Below are 23,980 nucleotides of genomic sequence, written 5' to 3'. Positions count from 1 at the left end.
TAAATAAATAAATAAATAAATAAATAAATAAATAAATAAACAAATAAATAAATAAATAAATAAATAAATAAAAAATAAATAAATAAATAAATATGAAATTCTGCCTGAAAGCCTTGATTTTATATATTTCAAGGCAGTGGTGAAATGTTCCCGGTTCGGACCGGATCACCTGATCCGGTAGCGATGGTGGCGGGTGGTTCGGAGAACCGGTAGCAAAAATCCCTGCCCCCCCCTCATGCCCAGCTGAGCCGCGCAATCATCAGAGGCTTTTTAAAAAAAAAATTAAAAGCATTTTTTCTACAACCTCTTCGGCCGAAAAAATGCTTTTAAAAGTAAAAAAAAAAAAGTCTCTGATGATCGCGCGGCTCAGCTGGGATCATCAAAGGCTTTTAAAAGCATTTTTTTCTGCAACCTCTGAAGAGCCTCTGACGATCCCAGTTGAGTTGCCTGATTGGCAGAGGCTTTTAAAAGAAAAAAAGAGGTCGCCGAAGAGGTTGTAGAAAAAATGGTTTTGAAAGTAAAAAAAAAAAAATTGGCCAAGCCCACCCAGTCATATTACCCCCCCCCCTCCACCAAACTCCGCCCACAGAACCGGTAGTAACAAATTTTAGATTTCACCACTGTTTCAAGGATGTTCTTCGGACAGTCCTCATCATTTCCAAACAGTATTTGTGAACCCAAAATACTTCCATCTCTCTCTCTCTTCTCCCCTTCCCCAAACCCTTTGATGATGGATCGCTCCACCCATCAAAGAGCAGAACTTCGTAGAAAATCAAATTGCTGACTCGGTTTTTATCCCTGGCCCTTAAATTGCTAGAGTTGCATATTTTCTATCCCATTAAAAGAACGAGAACTTAATTATGGAAGGTTGGATTAATTACCATCTTCTGCAATTGGGAGGGAAAGGGGAGTTGCGAGCAGCAATCTTACTTATTCAACAATCTTAATATTCCAGAAGCTTTTTGAAACAGTTATTGGTGAGCCAGAAAAAAAAAAGCTATAATAAGTAACACTTTATTTATTTCTTTATTTGAATTTGTATGGCCTCCTGCCTCAAATTCATGATTCTGGCCACCTGACAATATTTTACAAAATTGCACCTTTTTCCTATGTTGCATTGTTACGCTTAAGTTGGTGAACTGCCTTAAGCCATGACGTTTGTTTTAGGCATCTCAAGTGATATGAACCTATGTAAGATGTCTTTTGTAAGGGACGTGGTGGCTCGGTGGCTAAGACACTGAGCTTGTTGATCGAAAGGTCGGCAGCTCAGCGGTTCGAATCCCTAGTGCCTCCTAACGGGGTGAGGTCCCGTTACCTGTCCCAGCTTCTGCCAACCTAGCAGTTCGAAAGCACGTAAAAAATGCGAGTAGAAAAATAGGGACCACCTTTGGTGGGAAGGGAACAGCATTCCGTGCCCCTTTGGGGTTTAGTCATGCCGGCCACATGACCACGGAGACGTCTTCGGACAGCGCTGGTTCTTCGGCTTTGAAACAGAGATGAGCACTGCCCCCTAGAGTCGGGAACGACTAGCACATATGTGCAAGGGGAACTGTTACCTTTGCCTAAGATGTCTTTTGCCCGTTGTGGTCTACAATACATTTTTGACCCATCAGGAGTTTTTGCCTGTGGTTTCAACTGTAGGTTTCAAGGAAGAGATGAGGGGCTCCCTATAGTCTGTGTTTTTTTGAGAGTTGGAGCTGGAATTTGTCATTGAAACAGACGTTGCCTTAATTCTTCTTATCTGTTACATTCCTTCGGCTTTATAACTTTTGAGTGCCAGAGCAAAAAAATAATCTAGTTTTAGCTCCTTTTAATAAACTGAGTGAGAGTTTCACAACCCGTTTGCTGTTCTCCGTGCCAGCAAGTGAAAAAAACTGTGTAACACGTCCCAATTAAACATATTCGTCTATACAGAGGCGTCTACGAGATCAAAGGCTTTTGTCAAAACGATAAAAGACAGGTTGCAAACTCCACCTCTCTCATGCTTGTGTTATGATGTTGCCACATCAGTTTTATCATCCTCTCCCACCCGCCCATGTGTATAGAGCCAACTCAGCTTTTAACTTGCTATTCCATCTAGATCACAAATTTAATATATATCCCTAAAGGCTTAAATTTTAATTATTTCTACAAGGACCTTCTCATTTCTTCTCATGTCTTTCTCTTTTCTCAGTTTATCATTGTTCTTCGAATAGAATAGAATAGAATAGAATAGAATAGAATAGAATAGAATAGAATAACAGAGTTGGAAGGGACCTTGGAGGTCTTCTAGTCCAACCCCCTGCCCAGGCACCACTTCAGACAAATGATTGTCCAATCTCTTCTTAAAAACTTCCAGTGTTGGAGCATTCACAACTTCTGGAGGCAAGTTGTTCCACTGATTAATTGTCAGGAAATTTCTCCTTAGTTCTAAGTTGCTTCTCTCCCTGATTAGTTTCCACCCACTGCTCCTTGTCCTGTCCTCAGGTGCTTTGGAGAATAGTATGACTGCCTCTTCTTTGTGGCAGCCCCTGAGGTATTGGAACACTGCTATCACATCTCCCCTAGTCCTTCTCTTCATTAAACTAGATATACCCAGTTCCTGCAACTGTTCTTCATATGTTTTAGCCTCCAGTCCCCTCATCATCTTTGTTGTCTTCTCTGCATTCTTTCTAGAGTCTCAACATGTTTTTTACATTGTGGCGACCAAAACTGAATGCAATATTCCAAGTGTGGCCTTACCAAGGCATTATAAAGTGGTATTAACTATTTCTTTTATTAGACTACCATTGTGGCATTGTTTCTATCACATGAACTTATCAAAGAATAAAAACTAAAAAAATAAGACAAGTGAAAAAGATTAGCAGTCAATTTCTTTTTCACGCGAGGTAGGACTCAATCGTTGTTGGACTATGCCAGGGATCTCTAAATTTGGCGATTTGAAAGACTTCTGGGCTCACCTCCCATGTTGGCTGGGAAATTTTGGGAATTGAAGTCCACAAGACTTAAAGTTGCCAAGTTTAGAGACCTCTGGACGGAGCTCATTTCAGGATGTGACTTTTATATTTTATTTTGCTCCAAATGTGCTAACCATTTCAGATAAAGTCCGACTGTTAGAAATGTTTCCTGATTTGGTTCCTCCTTTGAAACCGTTTCCTGATTTGGTTCTTCCTCCTGCCTTCTGTTTCAATTTAGGAATTTTGGAGCCAGCCAAGACATTTTTAAGCACCTTAAAGATGACCATGTTCCTGATAACATAAACATTTTTTAGAGCCTTTCCCTTGGAGACCAGCAAAAGTTAATTTGTTTTCCACATGCCTGGAATTCCAAACTGGCCATCTCTTTTGTCAATTATTTGTGATTATTGATTGCTCCGCATTCTTGCTCCCTTAAAAGTGCTCTCTGGTCAAAGGAATGTAGCTTTATGGGGTTGAGAAAGCCACGCTGTCATAATCCTATACGTGTCAACCCAGAAACACATTCTACCGCCCTGTACATATTTGTGTGCAGAATTTCAGCCACCGAAAGGAGAATTGGATAAAACGAAGGAGGATCTGATACAAATTGGCTAGCATTGGATTTATTTCACGGAGTGATTTGGGGCCAAATTTATGGCTTTCTTGGAACTCGACTCACCTGTTAGGGCCATGTGGAAATGAAATTCGAAGAAACGTAGAGTGTACTTAGTTCAAATAAATAAAAGGGTCTGATGCATAGAATTGTTGTGAGGTTGGGCACACACAAAAGGTACAGAGAATGAGTTGTCGGTTCTGTTATTTCATCAGATGAGAGCACAATGTTCCCCTTAACGCTGTTGTGGCTTCTTAACAAGCCGACTACGAAATTCGGTATCCACTACACCCATTGTTCTGAGTCACTGAAATTATTTATTTTTGCTAGTTATATAATTGCATGTTAATCTAGTGGTTGTTAGAATTAATGACAGACGATGAGCTTCAGCAAAATGGCAACCTTTATAATGAATCTCCAAGTCAAGCTCTTCTTTTCTTTTCATTTTTCATCTTTTTTTTTCTTTCATCCTTTTAAATTTTTTTCAAAAGGTGTTTTTTTTTAATGTTCAGTGTAGACTTTGGCTTTAAAAAATAGAATTATTTCTTCTGAATCAGCACCCCTTGGTTAGGCAGACTGCCAGAGAACGTTTAACTTGAAGAGTTCATATTAATTAATTAATGATTGATTTATTAAGGGGTTAAATCCAAGAGTTTTGCTACAGCAGAGCCCCAAAGCTACTGACCAATATTGCACTATAAAGAGCCACACTGGAGAAAAAAAATGCCAAGAGCAAAGACCAAGCCAGACTGTTTTAACATTGAAATTAAGGAATATATAGTACATTGTATTTATTAAAGTAAATAAATGCACTGAAAAGAAAAACAACAGAACCATGAATGTTTTGGCTACAGGTAGCGTTTAAAAACAACAACAACCGTGGAGCAATTTTAGAATTTGGGAGTTGGGTTTTAAATCCAAATGGTATACAAGTAGTCCTTGACTTATGACCATAATGGAGCCCAACATTTCTGTGGCTTATATAACAAGCGAGGCAGTTGTTAAGTGAGTTTTGCCCCATTTTACGGCCTTTCTCACCACAGTTGTTAAGTGAATCATTGCCGTTGTTAAGTTAGCAACACGGTTGCTAACTCTTTGGCCAAAGAGGTTGTAAAAAATGCTTTTAAAAGCCTCTGACGATCCCAGCTGATCGTCAGAGGCTTTTTTTTCTTTTAAAATTATTTTTTCTACAACCTCTTCGGCCAAAGAGGTTGTAGAAAAAAATGCTTTTAAAAATTAAAAAAAGCCTCTGATGATCGCGTGGCTCAGTTGAGCATGGGGGGTGGGCAGGGATTTTTGCTACCGGTTCTCTGAACCAGCCGCCTCCATCGCTATCTGATTGGGCGATCAGGTCCGAACCGGGAGCATTTCACCCCTGGTCTAGTGGTTTCTCTTTACTTTGTGCATCACCTGGTATTGCAATATCAATGAACCAGTTTTTTTTCTTTTCCAAAATAGTGATGTCAGGCGTGTGGTGGACCAGATGTTTGTCTGTTGATTGTATGATGTATGATTTTGGCATTATTATTATTATTATTATTATTATTATTATTATTATTACTACTACTACTATTACTATTACTATTATTATTATTATTATTAATTATCTCTTTTATTCATTAAACATGAAACTCAGTCAACTGAGCATTTAAAAATGTATCAAAAATACCATTGACTGGCGCTGATGGTTGAGGTTGATACGGGTTGCTGCCAGCATCCTAGGTATCAATTAATATTATTATCTTTATTATTATTCTTTTATTCATTAAACATGAAACTCAGTCAACTGAACATTTAAGAATGTGTCACAAATACGATTGACTGGTGCTAATGGTTGATACGCGTTGCTGCCAGCATCCTAGGTATATTATTATTATATTATTATTATATATTATTATTATTATTATATTATTATATTATTAGTATATTAGTATATTATTAAAATGTACAATGTTTCGTGTAGCACAGTTTTTTGCAGTTCCGCTGGTGTTATTGCAGGAAGCTGAAATTTGTTGATGTATTTTATAAAATTCTTGGACATGGTACCAAGTTCCCTGATGACAATGGGTATCACTGTTACATGTTTCATCCATAATTGCGTAGTTTCGATGGCCAGGTTGCAATATTTCGTGATTTTTTCCAGTTCTTTTTCTTCGACTCTGGCGTCTCCTGGTACCGCAATATCAATAAATTGTACGCTTTGGTTTTCGACAACTGTGATATCTGACGTGTTGTGTTCCAAGTGACGATCCGTCTGTATTCGAATGTCCCACAAGATCTTCACTGTCTCATTTTTGATAACTTTTTCCACTTTGTGCTCCCATGACTTTTCGGATACAGGTAGGGCGTATTTTTTACATAATGACCAGTGGATGAATTTAGCAACTCGGATCATGTCTAGCTTTGTAATCAGTTTGTGCGATTTTGCTGCACCCATATATTAAGTGTGAAACAGTTTCAACTTTGTCATTGCAAAGTCGGCAGTTTGGATTGTCAGTGGATTTTTATATCTTTGCTTTCATGGCATTAGTTTGTAGTGCTTGTTCTTGAGCAGCGAGTATTAAACCTTCTGTTTCTTTCTTGATGGTTCTTCTCTTAAGCCATGCCCATGTCAAGTTGTTATCACATTTTCCTTCAATGTTTTTCAAGTGGTGTCAATGAAGGATATTATTATTATTATTATTATTATTATTATTATTATTATTATTATTTGTATTCATATTCGTATTATTATTAGTATTATCGTGTTTCCCCGAAAATAAGACCCTGTCTTATATTTTTTTGAACCCTGAAATAAGTGCTTGGCCTTATTGCCATGCGCTCAAAAGCCCGATTGGGCTTATTATCAGGGGATGTCTTATTTTGGGGAAAACAGGGAATCATCTTATCTATCTATCTATCTATCTATCTATCTATCTATCTATCCATTCATCCATCCATCCATCCATTCACCCACCCACCTACCTACCTATCTACCTATCTACCATGTTTTCCCAAAAATAAGACCCTGTCTTATATTTTTTGAACCCTGAAATAAACATTTGGCCTTCTTACCATGCGCTCAAAAGCCCGATTGGACTTATTATCAGGGGATGTCTTATTTTGGGGGAAACAGGGTAGTATTAGTAGTATCAGTTTGTTGCACAGTCAGCCAGATGTTCAGACAGGATTTGGCATTTTTGTCTACCTATCGAGTCCTTCCCAAGGACCTGGGATAGACAGATGTGGATGTTTGATGGTGTTACAGATTTTATTATTGGTGCTTCATATGAAGCTTGAAGAATCTGTTCCAGTTTCTTCAGCTCTTCCCAATGAATGCCGTTCTTTTCAAAGGGGCTGTGTATAGGGAGTGAAGTAGGTCTGGTAACTATGCAGCCAGGTCATGCCTGGACAGCATTAAAACAAAAACCCTTCTGATCTCGTGGAGCTGGAAATACTAGAAAAGTCTGTTTGAGAGCAAGAGAAACCAGGTTACTCATTTCAGTGTCTCTCATTTTTTTTTATAGCAGTCCTGGGTTAATATTGAGTTCCGTTCCTAAGTCTGTCTTTAACTTGAATTTATACGGATAGTCCTTGAGGTAGGACCACACTTGAGCCTAAAATTTCTATTGTTGAGTGAGTGTTGTCCCATTTTACGACTTTTTGTGCCGCAGCTGTTAAGCAAATAGCTGCTGTTGTTAAGTGAACCATGCAGTCTTTAAGCGAATCTGGTTCCCCCCCGACTTTGCTTGCCGGAAGCCAGCTGGGAAGTCATGTGACAAATGCTAGTCACATGACTCGGGAACTTTGCAACCGTCAGAAATACACGCCAAGCAGCCAAATTTTGATCACATGATCTTGAGGATGCTACATTGGTCGTAAGTGTGAAAAATGATTAGAAGTAACTTTTTTCAGTGCCGTTGTAACTTCGGTCACTAAACGAACAACTGTAAGTTGACGACTTTCCTGTATGCAAGTCAGACCACGTACTTACCAATGGTCTGTCCGTTACTAAAAATGGTGGACGGATTTCTCTTTCCTTGGGCCCAAAAAACCAAAACAAAACTATTGAGACTGTGAATTTTTTTCATGAACTGCTGAAAACCGTCTGTATAAAAAGATGTCTCCAAATGACTTAATATTAAATTAAGACACAGATTCAGGGGTTCATGAAAACACGGCATTTGCTTGGCAATTCGTTGGGTTGAGGAAGGAAAACACCATCCGCCATTTTTAGTCATAAGCCACCCATTCATAGGTACAAGTTGTAAATTGGACATTCTTAATCCAGGAAATGACTGTGTTACTATTTAAAGTTAGACGTCCCAAAGATGCTTTTTCAAGAGGCAAGTGGACTTCCTGCTTTTTCTTTGAGGACGTTTCGCTTCTCATTCAAGAAGCTTGTTCAGTTCTGACTGGATTGGGGGGAGGGGGAATTGGAAGGATTTATACTCTCCTGCAGAGAGTATAGGTGGTCCCACACCCATTTGCATTCTTTTAGAGAGTCGTTGAGACCACTTGGAGGTTTATCTGTGTCCTCAGGGTCACCTGAGAGGTGCAAATGGGTGTGGGGCCACCTTGGAACTGTTGAAAAGACTGTGTTTGCCCTTAATGCTGCCATGTACTGGTTGATGGTTTCTCTCTCCCTCCTGGTTTCTGTGAAGAAACGCGTTGCGTCGGGCAACTGACAAAGGCAAAGGGGCATAATGGCCTTTCAGCCGTGTCTCCCATGGCACCTCAGGGACTGTCTGTGGGGTGAGAAGGGCCCTGGCGGTCTTGAACATTTTGTGTCCGCAGACACTTAGGAAGTAAGCTCATTTCCAATCACCGGCAAGCTCCATTTGCGGCTAGGAAGCACTCAAAACAATCTATGTAAGAGTCCCATGTTTCAGTCACTCGATTGAAGGGCGCAAATGTGGTTAAGGTGGACATTTCAGTCAGAATGGACATCTGAGGAGATTTCCTCATAGCGCGGCGTATCGTCGCCTGTGGCTAAATAGCCCGTGGCTCAGCTCTTATAGTGCGACAGCTCTGTGTTAGTGACTTCGCTTGACCTGCCGCCTCAGCCTTAAAATCCCATCTTTGTCACCAGTGTTCTGTCCTAGAATAAGGCGGGAAAGGACTGAGGCATGAGACACGGTAACAGTACAGCTGACAATTTATTGGGCTAACAGAACAAGCTAACAGTGATCAGCTCTTGGGTCGGCAGAGAGCGTGAGAGAGCAAAGCTCTCCATTCTGACAGCTCTTCATATCTCCGCTGTCAGATGGCTTAGCCAATCAGGCAACGTATTTCTCCCACCTGGTGGCTGCTGACAGAACAGCCAATCCGTGGCGCTCCTTCTGCCGCATGGACCAAACGTAACACTGTTGTAGACTGGAGATAGGTGATGTCATATCCTTCCCCCTCTGTTGAGAGAGGCCTGTTCAGTTTTGACATAGTTAGTTTCAAGAAGGCTCCACACCCATTTGCACTACTCAGGTGACCCTGAGGACACAGACAAAACTCCAAGTAGCCTCAATAACTCCCTATGCAAATGACCAGCTGTCTGCAAGGAGTATAAATCCTTCCATTCTCTGATAACCAGTCAGAGCTGAAGAAGCTTCTTGGATGAGAAGCGAAATGTCTTCAACAGAAAAAAACAAATCCAGTTGCCTCTTGAAAAAGCTCCTTTGGGACAACCATGACCTGGATGACTGAGAATCTCCATAGATATTTAAGTTATTTTAGTTTCTATGGATTTGGAGTTAACCTTACAGCAAAGTTTGAACAATATGCTATTGGGAAAATAAGCTAGAAAGCTCCATATTTCCAGGATTCAATATTTTATAAATAAACACTAGGCCTGTCAAGAAGAAACGAGATAAAAGAGGATCTAAGATGGTGTTTATTATTGTTGTTGTTTCGACAGAGATTTTACGGATGGCTTAAAAAGAAATATTGTGAGGGAGAAACTAATTCCCCATCTCCTTCCTGGAGTAAAATCCTTCCAGATTCTGGGAAGGTTAAATGTTTTGCACAAACAGGAGGCTGGCTGAAGGGTCATTTTTTGCAATTTGTGTTTGATCCACCGCTCCAAGTAAATCGGCATTAAAAAAAAAATGAAACGATCATGTGTCAATGCTTTATAGTTTTCTGCAATTCAGAAAAACGGAGCGAAATTAGATATTTTGATGATTTTTCCCCCCTACTTTTGGATTATTTCCACCAAGAAATTTTTACAGTTGGAATTGGAAAAGAGCGTTTCCTGCTCGGAGTTCACCTGAATAGGGCTGAAGTCCAGATAGCAGATGAAGCTGAAGACCAAGAGACAGCTAGGTGGCTCAGACTGGCTAGGTGGCTCAGTGGCTAAAACGCTGAGCTTGTCGATCAGAAAGGTCGGCAGTTCGGCGGTTCGAATCCCTAGTGTAGGTCTTCTGCGCGAGCAGGGGGTTGGACTAGATGACCTCCAAGGTCCCTTCCAACTCTGTTATACTGTTATAACCATAGATGGGGCACCTTTTTTAAAAAAAATCACTCTCTCCAACAGGTGAAAACACCTGGCTGGCTCAGAAGCCTTAAGCAGTGCTGGATAGGGTTGATATTTCAACGGGAATCCACCAGGGAGTCCCAAAGTTGTTTTTAATTGAGAAGGTAAAGGCTATTCCCAAAGCTAAACTGCATTTGAATTGTTGCCAAAAAAATAACTATGGGTCAGGTTTGACTCAAAGGAGTGTGTATTTTCTTGCTAAACAGGCTTCTGGCAGGTTGACAAATCATCTATGAAGTTTGAACTTTGCTTTGGAGTTGGGCAGAGTTGTCATGGGTCCATCCTTTCTCAAGAACTCTTGCCTTCCAGGAAGTCCAACCCAGAAACATTTTGAAGTGCCTTATGAATGTTCGCAGCTTGGAAAGTTTATTCCAAATTTACAGTTGCTCTGCCCAGGTTTTACGTCTTTCATATCTGCCTTTGAACATCTTAAACTCAGGGGTGAAATCCAGCAGGTTCTGACAGGTTCTAGAGAACCGGTAGTGGAAATTTTGAGTAGTTCAGAGAACTGGCAAATACCACCCCTGGCTGGCCCCAGAGTGGGGTGGGAATGGAGATTTTACAGTACCCTTCCCCTGGAGTGGGTTGGGAATGGAAATTTTACAGTATCCTTCCCCTGGAATGGGGAGGGAATGAAGATTTTGCACTAGTCTTCCCCTGGATTGGGGTGAGAATGGAGATTTTGCAGTATCCTTCTGCCACACCAACCACACCATGCCCACCAAGCCACACCACGCCCACCAAGCCACGCCCACAGAACCGGTAGTAAAAAAATTTGTATTTCACCACTGCTTAAACTGCTATTCAGCCAGGACTCCAGTGCTTGGTGATAAATGTAAAACCCACGTTGAAAGCAAGGATATGAAAAGCTATGAAAGATAGAGGTGTGTTTTTTTTAAAAGGAAGATAATAATAATAATAATAATAATAATAATAATAATAATAATGATGATGATGATGATGATGATGATGATGATGATGATGAGAGGTTGGATCTTTCCGCTCAGCATTTTTGAACTGCTTCTGCATTTGAATAATTCATTGCCAAGGGAATCATATTGTTTTGCAGATGTTTTCCTACAGACTTTCCCATAATAGAATATTTCAGCTAATGCTGTGTTGCATTATATTGCATTGCCTCTTTGAAGTCTCCGTCATTTGTCTCCTAGAGTTGGAGTCTTGTGTGGGTGGTGGGACTAAGCTGACCTTGGCTTATGTGCTTGGAGAGGAATCCACAAATATAAATTCTGGAACTATAGTCTAGGCCAGGAGTCTGCAACCTTAAACACTCCAAAAGAGCCATTTGGACCTGTTTCCCACAGAAAAGAAAACACCGGGAGCCACAAAACCCTTCCCGTGCTTGACTATTTCTTGAGCGGCCACAAAACTAGCATATGTAGTTGAATTAAACGTTCTGTTTTCTTCTGAAACTTTTCTTTTCTTGGATCTATCCATGGTTGGCCTACCGAGGGTTGAAAAGCTCAATAAATTGTGTGCCAGCAAGTGTCACACATTGGCAGCTGTGAGTGATATTTTGAGTGATGCAGAGCCGCAGCAGAGAGGTGAAAGAGCCACATGCGGCTCCAGAGCCGCAGGTTGCTGACTCCTGGTATAGGCTAGGAAGTAAAATCATCATCAGAATCAACCTCCTAGAAGGAGGCAATAGCGGACCAACCATAGATGACAGCATTAGCTGACCTTGATTTTTTTGTTAACAGAATAATAGGGTTGGAAAGCACCATGGAGGTCTTCTGGTCCAACCTCCTGCTCAAGCAGGAGACCCTATACCATTTCAGACAAACGGTTGTCCAATCTCTGTTTAAACATCTCCAGTGATGGAGCACTCACAACTTATGAATAAAGACGAACATATGTGTCCCACGAAAACGTTCCAGGATCCAATCTGGATCGGACACCGGGATCTGTCTTCTGAGCTTTCAGACTTTTGCTGGAGCCCATCCTCAGGGACCATAAGAAAGGCTGAGCGCCAAAGAATGGAGGCCTTTGAACTCTGGTGCTGGAGAAGATTCCTGCGAGTCTCTTGGACTGCAAGGTGATCAAACCGGTCAGTCCTAGAGGAGATCGATCCTGACTGCTCTTCAGAAGGCCAGATCCTGAAGATGAAACTCAAATACTTTGGCCACCTAATGAGAAGGAAGGACTCCCTGGAGAAGAGCCTAATGCTGGGAAAGATTGAGGGCAAAAGAAGAAGGGGACGACAGAGAATGAGGTGGCTGGATGAAGTCACTGAAGCAGTCGGCGTGAGCTTAAATGGACTCCAGAGGATGGTAGAGGACAGGAAGGCCTGGAGGAACATTGTCCATGGGGTTGCTATGGGTCAGACATGACTTCACAACTAACAACAACAACAACAACAACAACAATCCTCAGGGAACATCTCTCTGGGAACACACACTGTGCTAGAGAGAAGTTCCCTGAGGGAGTCTGAAAGCTCAGAAAACGAAACTTCTGGTCCCGGTGACCGACCCAAATTGCATTCTGCACCCACAACTTAGGTTAGCTTGGTTAACACTTGGAAAGATGACTATGAGGTAGTTTTAGGGCTGAAAGCTAGCCTGGAAAGTAAGAATAAAAAGTACTCAAAGAAGACAATAGCAAGCCCCTTTCATAGTATCTCCCGAGAAAACTACATGGGTATGTCCATGTAGTCACCAGGAGCTGAACTTTACTCAAGAAAGACTTGGCTATACAGTGGAATGTCCCAGTTCATGGATATCTGTGTGATGTATGTTGTCATGGTTCTGTCAGACCTGGAAGCCATCTTTTACATTTGGCCCTTCAGGCCTGCCACATTTTCTACTGTGGGAAAATGGGAGGAGGGATTGCATAGAATATGGGTGATAGGTAGTCAAAATAACATTCCTTTCTCAGAGAGTCAAGGACATCTTGCCCTGGCACCTGGAGTTGAATGACTGGGAGGTGTCTCCAGTTTGGACGGTGGATGATTGGATCATGTAATGGACATGTGGGCACTGGGGAGGGATTGAATTTTCACTTGGATGGAAAAAACCTGGAGTCTTTCAGATTCAGGTTTTCCCAAATGTGCCAATATGACATCAGTAATAAAATGGAACTTTGAGGAAACTCAAGTCTCGGAGTTTTATTTTGTTGGGGCTGTTACTTGGAACCCTGACAGGTCCTTAGCCAGCTATTTTTTGGCGGCCCTCTTGACATATCTCTGGGCAGTAGGAGTCATACTTATTTCTGGTTTTGCCCTTTCTGTGTCTAAAATGTGAGATTGAAGTCTTGTATTTTCCAGCAGAAATATGAGTTACATTCCTTACTCCATAATCAGTTCCCAATCACGTCAAAAATAGGACGTGTGTTATTTTTCAGGTGGAAAAAAAATAGACCGCCAAACTCCATTTTAGAGGTGGTGTGGCTGCGCTGTTGCTTCTGATTTCATTAATTTGACGGGTTGTGTTGATGTGTTGTGACACGTGCCAATTACAATAAAAGAAACCTGGATCTCTGCCCCACCTGGGATCTAACGCTTAGCCAATTTTTGCAGAATCTGTGCCATCTTACTGGCATCGACCAATCACCATCCTAGTTAAAAATAATAACCATGGAGTTTTTTTCCAGCCTCTTATTCTCTGTAGGATTAGGAAAACCATCCTTAATAAATCTCGAAAGATCAGCCTTTGATTTTGCTTCATCCTTTCTTTCACTGTCAGCAGTAATATGAGTTGGTAGACCACGAATAGGCCAATTCATTTATTTTTTTTAGCTTACTGTGCTTAAACTGGGAAATACGCACATGAGTTATGTATGTTCCAGGCCCCTGAGGCTGCAGGGTGTGGTTTAGACAAGTTTATGAGGATCTCCTGGAGATTATTTGCCTTGAGAAGATAAATGAACATTCTTCTTCTTCTTCTGATCCTACCAGATTCTAAGATGGCTGTTGGGAATGTCGTCGGCTTAGAGAGAATAGGAAAGACTGACTTGTGGCTTTTTCCTGCCCTTGATGTATGGATTGTCCTATATTTGAAGAATAGGGGACACGGTGGCTCAATGGCTAAGACGCTGAGCTTGTCGATCAGAAGGTCGGCAGTTCAGTGGTTCAAATCCCTAGCGCCGCGTGATGGAGTGAGCTCCCGTTACTTGTCCCAGTTTCTGCCAACCTAGCAGTTCGAAAGCACGTAGAAAAATAGGGACCACCTTTGGTGGGAAGGGAACAGCGTTCCGTGCGCCTTTGGCATTTAGTCATGCCGGCCACATGACCATGGAGACGTCTTTGGACAGCGCTCACTCTTCAACTTTGAAACGGAGATGAGCACCGCCCCCTAGAGTCAGGAACGACTAGCACATATGTGCAAGGGGAACCTTTACCTTTACCTTTACCTAAACCTGAAGAAATATCTCCCAACTTTGAGATCCGGTTTTCCAATATTTGAGAGGCTGCCACAAAGAAGAGAGGAGGTCAACAACCTGTTTTCCAAAGCACCAAGAAGGCAAAACAAGGAGCAATGGGTGGAAACTAATCAAGGAGAGAAGCAACCTAGAATGAAGGAGATATTTCATGATAGTGAGAACAATCAACCAGTGAAATGACTTGCCTTCAGAAGTTGTGGGTGCTCCATCACTGGAAACTTTTAAGGAGAGGCTGGACAGCCACTTGTCTGAAATGGTACAGGGCAGGGGTCAGCAACCCGCGGCTCTGGAGCCGCATGTGGCTCTTTCATCCCTCTGCTGCGTCTTCCTGTTGCTGGTCAGCTCCACAATTGACAGGGCTTTCGGTTAGGACAGGTAGAGGAAAAAGGATGCCGCGCTAGGAGGAGACTCTATGGTAGGGTAACGGACTTCTGGTCGGCTCCAGAATAGAATGGGGGGCTTCCGGTTAGGACCTTTGTGACTCTTTGAGTGTTTAAGATTGCCGATTCCTGGTTACAGGGTCTCCTGTTTGAGCAGGGATTGGGCTAAAAGACCAACTCTTATTCTGTTATCCCTTTACTGGCTAAACAGCCAATTCGGGATGCTACCAGATTTGAGGAAATGTTTGTACTAAAACGTCTTCTGTGCCTTCACTTCTTTTAACATAAGGCCGTTGTTTCCTTCCCAATATTGTCAACCAACTGAAGTTCCTTGTTGGTTGCGACCATCTGCATGGGTGTCTGGCGAGGAACCCAAGAAGAATGGGTTACCTTCTGCACAAGTGCATCCGAGAAGTGGATGACACAAGTGCCTTGGATAGCAATGGAAATTTGGGGCTCAATTGTGGTCATAAGTTGAGAACTGCCTGTACTTTAAACCAGGTGCTGAATTGAATCATTTTCCTATGGAATGCTACTCTTGTGAACTTAAATGATACCCACTAGGAGCCCTAGTAGCACAGTAGTTAAAAGTGCAGTATTGCAGGCAAACTCTGTCCACAGTCTGGAGTTCGATTCTGATGGACTCCAGGTTGACTCAGCTTTCCATTCTTCAGAGGTTGATAAAACGAGGATCCAGATTGTAGGGGGCAATATGGAAATTATGCCTTTACTGCAAAGTGCTATGGAATGGTATATAAGCTTAAATGCCATTGCTATATCCAGGGTGGATTTGATTTAAATCCAGTCGATTTAAATCATGATTTAAATCATGATTTAAATCACTAGTAAAAAGACTTGACTTAAATCAATTCGATTTAAATCATAATTTTTAAAGAGCAACTGTCATCTCTGCTACTCCTTTGACTCGCTGTTGACTCACCGATAGTCCCAGTGTTGCAGAATATACAGCCTTGTGCTACATAACTAAGCTCCATTTCATGCTGAATAAACTAAATTGTTTATGTATCCTAAATAGAAAACTATCTTACGATAGATTTTTACCCCCAAAGTTTTTTATTAAAATAAATTCAGTAAAAATCAAAAAAATCTGATTTAAATAAAAAAATCCGATTTAAATTAAAAAAAAATCCGATTTTTTTGATTTTTTTAAAAAAATCATTGATTTTTATCCACCCTGGCTATATCTAATTTTACATGCCAGGCAATAGAAGGAGTATTGGGGTAAGCAATGGTCAAATAAGTTTGAGTTCAACTAGGATTCTGGCTGTGTCAGGTTTCCAAGTAACACACCCATAGCAAACAGAACTCTGAGGCAGGATGATTCCTCAAAGAATAGTTTTATTTGGTATGTCATATTGGCACAGGCTGGTGAAAACCGACTCTGAATGTTCCCGCGGTTTTCCCCTAATTAAAAGTAAAAGTTTTTCCCCTTCCCCAAACAATCAGTCACATGGTCCAATCAAAGCATCATCCAGTTGCCTGGTAACTTCACTCCTCCTCTCTCCGACCACCTGTGGGAATGACCTTGGTTCCCAGGAGAAAGTATTTTGTTTTGGCTACAAAGCACCAGCTATTTCTATTCCCCTCTCCCCTATCCCTCAGCTCTAGTGTGGCAACCCTGAAGCCTCAAAATCAGGGGTGAAATGCTACTGGTTCGGACCGGTTCAACTGAACTGGTAGCGGTGGCGGCGGGTGGTTCGGAAAACCGGTAGCGGCGGCAGTGCGAGGCCCCGCCCCCCTGCCCTGATGTCATTACTTCCTGGTTTTAACCAGGAAGTAACCTGTTTTTGACCCTCTGTGCAAGCGCAGAAGGTTTCTGCCCTTGTGCAGAGGGTCAAAAACAGGTTACTCATGCACAGAGGCATGACACTTGCACAAGCACGCACTTCCGAACTGGTACGGAAGGTAAGTAGATTTCACCCCTGCTCAAAATGTCTTCGGTCAGATCAGGGTTGATAGGCTGTTAACATCGAACCATTTTGTCCATTCATTGATCCATCTCATTCATTCATTTGTATTGTTACCTTTGGCAATAGATTTGGAGGAATTGATGTAGAGATCCGATGTATTCTGCTAATCGTAAATGCTGCCATCTTTTAATGAAAGAAAAAACACAGTGTTGGACTGTGGTCCACAGTGTTGGACCATCAGGCCATGATTTTTAGCTGGGCATGATCGTCTGCTTCTAAGGCAGGATTTGGGATGGATTCCATAGGTCAGGAGTAAACAATCTGATGTCCACCAGAAACCTGGAGCTCAGCACCATGTCATAAACCATGCTTGACGTGACTGATGAGTGTTGAGGCTCAAATATCTGAGGACATCAAATGACCTAATTTGCATGCTAAAAGAGTCGATTCAGAGGGAAGTGTGCTTTCAAATAAGTAATTCAGAAAACTGATTTATTCACGGGAGCTTAGATCATCCACTCCCGTGGCTTATCACAGGATATCATCTAGAATATACCATACAAAAGTAATGAGTGGAAGCTTGTTAAAATCCAACCTAGGAAAGGTTTTCTAGCAGCGGGAAAGCATTGGAACAGCTTGCCTTCCACAGTTGGGATGCTCCCATCACTGGAGGTTTTCAAAAAATAGTTTGGTCAACTATTTGACCTGGTTGGATTAAGGTTTCCTGCATTGAGCAGGGGATTAGATTAGACCTCCAAGGTGCCTTCCAGCCCAATGTTCTCTAGATCTTCAAACGGATCTTTTCAAATATTTGAAACCTGGTCCTTTGAAGTGAAAACAGCAAAGTTTTACAGATTAACGGAGTTGGAAGGGACCTTGTAGGCCATCTAGTCCAACCCCCCACCCAAGCAGGAGACCATACACCATTTCTGACAGATGGCAGTCCAGTCTCTTCTTGAAAGCTTCCAGTGATGAAGCTCCCACAACTTCTGTTCCATGGGTTGATTGCTCTCACTGTCGGAACGTTTCTCCTTATTTCCAGGTTGAATCTGTCCTTGATCAGTTTCCATCCATTATTCCTTGTCTGGCTTTCAGGTGCTTTGGAAAATAGCTTGACCACTTCCTCTCTGGGACAGCCCCTCAAGCAGTGGTGGGTTCCTCCCGGTTTGGCCCGGTTCCGCCGAGCTGGTAGCAGTGACAATATGACGTCACTGAACTAGTTCTGCCCCTCCCGTACTCCCGCCCCCCACGTTATTCTTACCTTTTATTGGCCCCACCCCCAATCTATTGCTGCCTCCTGAGTCCCAGCTGATGGAAAGCTAGAGGGGAAAAAACTGTTTAAACTCTTGCCGCGGGGCTTCAAAGGGCTGCCCTACAGCTGATCAGTGTTAAAAGAAAACAAATGAGTAGACAGGTGCCTGCAACAATAAATGGGTAGACCGGTGTCTGCAACAATAAATGGGTAGACCGGTGTCTGCAACAATAAATGGGTAGACCAGTGCCTCCAAAAACAAATGAGTAGACCGGTACAGCTCTGCAAGCAGTTAAAAGCCTGGTAGACTAGTACCTCTGCTAAATCCTAAAGAATTGTCACATGACCATCAAGCCACGCCCACAAAATAAGCCACGCCCACAGAACCGGTAGTAAAAAAATTTAGAACTCACCCCTGCCCTCAAGTACTGGAAGACTGCTATCATTGTCTCCCCTGGTCCTTCTCTTCACTAGACTAGCCATGCCCAGTTCCTGCAACCGTTCATCATATCTTTTAGCCTCTAATCCGCTAATCGTCTTTGTTGCTCTTCTCTGCACTCTTTCTAGAGTCTCCACATCTTTTTTTATAGTGTGGTGACCAAAACTGGATGCAGTACTCTAGGTGTGATCTTACTATAGCTTTATAAAGTGGTATTTGTACCACTCTATAAAGTTTGAAAGCCTGGGCTTTTACCTCTGAACTACTTTGTCTTCCTCATACGTCACCTCTGTCATCCTCTTCCTGTTTTTCCCCCACTTAGATTGATAATAGCTTTTATTATCACAATTGAACACGCCGTGGGAGGTAAAGGGAAGCTATCTGCATTGCTATGTGTCAATTCAGCAGCGACAGTTGTAACACTGAGGTGGTGTTTTTTTTTTTTTTAACTTGCAGTAATTGACACAGAAAGAAGGGTGTCTATTCTATATCTGGTCTTTTTTCCCCTGATTCATCTATTTTTTTGCAAGTAGCATGAGAAGCTCCTCAGGGCATTTTGCTTAGAAAGAAAGATAAGGATTCATTCTTATACATTGACCTCATTTGAATTCCTTTTTACCTAAAGTGAGGGCTTGTTTCTTCCACCCATAATATATAAGCAATAAATCACCAACAGCCGGCTGGTTTTAAAAAAAATGCTTTGAAGGGCAAAATGAATAGTCGCAATGAAACATTATTTTAGGACACAGTTTATCCCAAAGTGTTATTAAAGGCAAATGTTTGCTGTAAATTTTATCACAACTGGAGTTTGCCGAGGGGCATCCCAGGTGTGAGGTTTCGGTTTTATAATTTTTTTTTTTTTTACTGTTCTATGATTGCTTTATATATTTCGTTTTGTTGTGCTGGTTAAGAAGGGTGGCCGTATACGTCTTTTAAATAAATAAATTTCCACACACTTGATCTTCTGTTAGAATGGAATAGAATAGCAGAGTTCGAAGGGACCTTGGAGGTCTTCTAGTCCAACCCCCTGCTTAGGCAGGAAACCCTACAGCACTTCAGACAAATGGTTATCCAACCTCTTCTTAAAAACTTCCGGTGTTGGAGCATCCACAACTTCTGGAGGCAAGTTGTTCCACAGGTTAATTGTTCTAGTTGAGGCATCTTCTTTTTAGTTGATTCTTTGTCACCCATAGGACTAATCTTCAAGGTATTCACATTTGTGTATTCTTTACATCTCTGCAAAACAAGCAAGCACTTATATCTACAGAAATTCTCAATCATCCAGGTCAGGGGTCTCCAACCTTGGCAACTTGAAGACTTGTGGACTTCAACTCCCAGAGTTCCTGCTGGCTGAGGAACTCTGGGAGTTGAAGTCCACAAGTCTTCAAGTTGCCAAGGTTGGAGACCCCTGATCCAGGTCACGGTTGTCCCAAAAGGTGCTTTTTCCAAAAGGCAACTGGACTTTCTTCGTTTGTTTTTTTGAAAACGTTTCGCTGCTCATCCAAGAAGCTTCTTCAGTTCTTGGTTTGTTTCATTGAAAACATTTCACTGCTCATCCAAGAAGCTTCTTCAGTTCTGAACCGAAGAACCTTTTTGGATGAGGAGCAAAACGTTTTCAAAGGGGGGGTGGAGAAAACCCAAGAAAGTCTAGTTGCCTTTTGGAGAAAAGCACCTCTAGAATAAGCAAATACTTAACATTGTTCCCTGATTTTTACTCAGTCTAGTTCAGGAGTCAGCAACCTGCGGCTCTGGAGCCGCATGTGGCTCTTTCACTCCTCTGCTGCGGCTCCCTGTCACTCAAAATATGCGTCACAACCGCCAATGTGCGACGCCCACCGGCACACAATTTACTGAGCTTTTCAACCCCTGGTAGGCCAGCCATGGATAAATCCAAGAAAAGAAGAGTTTCAGAAGAAAACAGGACGTTTAATTCAACTACATACGCTAGTTTTGTGGCCGCTCAAGAAATAGTCAGGCACGGGAAGGGTTTTGTGGCTCCCGGTGTTTTCTTTTCTGTGGGAAACGGGTCCAAATGGCTCTTTGAGTGTTTAAGGTTGCAGACCCCTGGACTAGTTACATTAGTACAGTATCAGTTTTTCCATGGAACGGTTAACAATAGACTTGTTTCCAGTGAAGGACTTCCCATACAATTTAATTCTTCCTTAGAAAAACCCAGTAGTCTTGAGACTACTGTTGTTTGTTAGAACATCTCATGAGGGAGGTCCAGTTGTGGTGTCAATCTCATCAGCCAGCTAAGCGCCAAACATTTTCAGTGATGAAATCAACTCCACCTAAAAGAAGAAGAAGGAAAAAAAAAAAGCACCACATGATCTGCAACTTTGTCTTAACAAGTCTTATAATTTGCTTTGGGAATGCAAGTTCCCCTTTTCTGGTTATGTCAACAGATTTTCATCACTTTCCCTTGGTAAGCCATCAAAGGCTGCAAGAATGGTTACACCAGGGAGATATGGTAATGCTTTAAAGCGTCGGCTTGATGCATTCATTTGCTAAAGGGTAAATCTCTGTCCCAGCAATTCAATATCAGACTTGTTAGACTATTTATGCAGCCTCTTGCCTGCTTACGTATTCCCCAATTTGATCCTCACCAGTTTGTGTAGGACTTCGGCTCCCATAATTCCTCAGGTATGAACCTTAGAGGACTGTGGGAATTGAATCCAGTACATCAGGTTGAATAAAACAGTATTCTGGATCCATAGTTGGATCCAGGATCTAATCAGAAGTCCAATGTAGGGAGAACACCTCCATCTACAGAGACTGAACCACAATTTCCAAAACCCTCGGCCAGCAATGATCACTAGAGAAGGATTTGGGACCTGTAGTTCAGCAATAGACCTCCAATACAATGAACGGCTGCAGGAACTGGGCATGGCTAGTGAAGAGAAGAGAAGGACCAGGGGAGATAATGATAGCAGGATTCTAATATTTGAGGGGCTGCTACAGAGAGGAGGGAGTCAAGCTATTTTCAAAAGCACCTGAAGACCAGACAAGGAATAATGGATGGAAACTTCAAGCTAGAAATAAGGAGAAATTTCCTAACAGTGAGAACTATCAACCAATGGAACAGAAGTTGCCTTCCGAACTTGTGGGAGCTTCATCACTGGAAGCTTTCAAGAAGAGACTGGATTGCCATTTGTCAGAAATGGTGTAGGGCCGTGATGGCGAACCTATGGCACGCGTGCCACAGGTGGCACGCGCAGCCATATCTGTGGCCACACGAGCGCACACTGACCAGCTGATTTTTGGGCCTTCTGGGCCTACTGGACATTGGGAAACAAGCCATTTCTGGCCTCCAGAGGGCCTCCGGGGATGGGGGGAGGCTGTTTTGACCCTCCCCAGGCTCCTAGAAAGCCTCTGGAGCCTGGGGAGGGCAAAAAAACGGGCCTACTGGGCCCACCGGTAATCTTGTTGCCATCTCGTGCCAAAAGCGGGGGGAGCACGGGGGAGTTGTGTGTGCATGCACGGGGGGCATTGAATTATGGGTGTGGGCATGTATGCATGCGACCCCCGCTTTTGGCATGCGATGGCAAAAAGGTTAGCCATCACTGGTGTAGGCAGTCTCCTGCTTGGGTGGGGGGGGGGTTTGGACTAGATGACCTACAAGGTCCCTTCCAACTCTGTTAATCTGTTAAATCTGTTAACAGATCCCTTCCAGATCATGTATTCTAAAAAATATCTATGTTAAGGATATTGTTGTGTTACCAACCAGCAGAGTGTAGAACACAGAGAAACGTTGCTGAGAGCAATGAATAAGAGATGTGCAAACTGGTTTATCAAAAGTTTACTTTATAGTGAAAAAACAATCTCATAGTCTTTAAACAATCCAAGTCTTTGCCAGTTAAATCAGTCCAGTGATGCAAAAATCTTCTTACCATACAAACAGTAGTTGGTTAGAATAACAAGTTCACTCTGATAACAAACCACGATGGTAGCAGATCCATCCACCGATGATAGCACAATGGTAGCAACTCCACACACAATGGTAGCATATCATCAACTGAATACGTTACAATACCTTTCTTAAATACGTTTACAACTAGTGATTATCTAATTACAGCATGACTCAGCATTACAATGAATCAGCAGTAAAACTTTAAAGTCACACAATACATATTCATGTTAAAGTCACAGAACACATATATTGCCTGGACAACCTGTTAGGCTCAAACCATATCCTAACAATCTAGATAGCCAAGGAGTCTGGCTAACCAATTCTGCTGAAGGTGCTTTGTAAATTCTTAGAGGTCCATAGACTTTGGCTCTGTTTTTATTTTCTTCTCTAACCAAACCATACGGGATTACGTTCCTCGTGAAACCATGCTAACGATGCATTTTGCTTTCTTGCAGGAAGTTCCATCTCCAGCCTTGAAATTGTCTCCATATTCCCAGGGCAACGTTCGAAGGATTATCTTGGAGAATCCTGAGAAGGTAGGAAAGTTGTACTGTTGTTACAATGGCATTGGGTGCAAGACAGTGATGGCAAATGTTTTCGGCATTGAGTGCCCAAACAGGGACATGTGTGCATGCACGCGTGCCAGAGCACCGGAAACCCGAAAACCAGCTGGTTGGCACACACATCTTTTTTTTTGGCTGTTTTCAATCTGTTTTTCGGGCCATTTTTTGGTTGTTTTGGGGCCATTCTTTGAAAAGGCCCAGAAAACGGCCCAGAAAAGGCCCAGAAAATGGCCAGAAAAACAGCCTGTTCTTTGCCCATTTTTTGGGCTGTTTTCTGGCGCTCCGGCACCACTGATACCAGCTGGCTAGCATGCATGTGCTCGCCGAAAACCAGAACAGCAGCTGGCGACAGCATGCGTGCCCACAGAGAGGGCTCTGTGTGCCACGTCTGGCACGCGCGCCATAGGTTCGCCATCACGCGTGTAAGATGTTGGAAATAGATTTAAGTATTTGTGTGTGTGTATGTTAAAGTATAAATGGATCTATAAGGATATACAGGGAGGTTTCGACTTACAGACATTCATTTAGTACCAGTAATAAACAAAATTTGGGTTTCACCACTGCTCTAGAGTTCTCTCTCCAAATAAGCCTGGAGAGTAATACTGGAGACGAACAATTTAGTTTAATCTCTGGGAAGAGGGGAGTTTGAAGACGAGGGGAGTTCAGGAGAGTTAATCCTAACATTTTTACTTAACTGCATTCTTGACCTGACCCTGGCTGAGGTTTTTTGGGGGAATGCGGCTTTTAGGTGGAAGAAACTTTTTCTTTTATCTATCTGACTGTTTATCCACCAGAGTCTCCTGGGAGAGTTGAAATGTGTGTAGATCAATTAGGAACAGACAGTCCCGTGCCTGCTATTTTTCTCGATCATCTGAGATTTAGCCCGTCCTTGTCTTGCCATTCTGGGCTTCAGCACAGAACAGATTAACAGAGTTGGAAGGGACCTTGTAGGTCATCTAGTCCAACCTCCCACCCAAGCAGACACTACACCATTTCTGACCGGACACATGGCAGCCCAGTTTCTTCTTGAAAGCTTCCAGGGATGAAGCTCCC

General features: G+C 42.3%; 1 protein-coding gene across 1 annotated transcript in view; it reads left to right on the top strand.

The window, feature by feature from the left end:
* The window catches only part of POF1B (POF1B actin binding protein), a 54,749-nt gene that overhangs the window by 5,612 nt on the left and 25,157 nt on the right, over positions 1-23,980 (top strand). Inside the window, exon 2 of the mRNA XM_070951806.1 lies at positions 22,820-22,900. Coding sequence (XP_070807907.1) covers positions 22,820-22,900 — 81 coding nt within the window. The remainder of the gene's footprint in view (positions 1-22,819; positions 22,901-23,980) is intronic.

This window comes from Pituophis catenifer, unplaced genomic scaffold (assembly GCF_029215685.1).
Source record: "Pituophis catenifer annectens isolate HBS135680 unplaced genomic scaffold, rPitCat1.0.hap2 SCAF_11, whole genome shotgun sequence".
In the NCBI taxonomy this organism is placed as follows: domain Eukaryota; kingdom Metazoa; phylum Chordata; class Lepidosauria; order Squamata; family Colubridae; genus Pituophis; species Pituophis catenifer.
The sequence above is the reverse complement of the archived record's forward strand: the minus strand, read 5'-3'. Positions and strand labels throughout refer to the sequence as shown.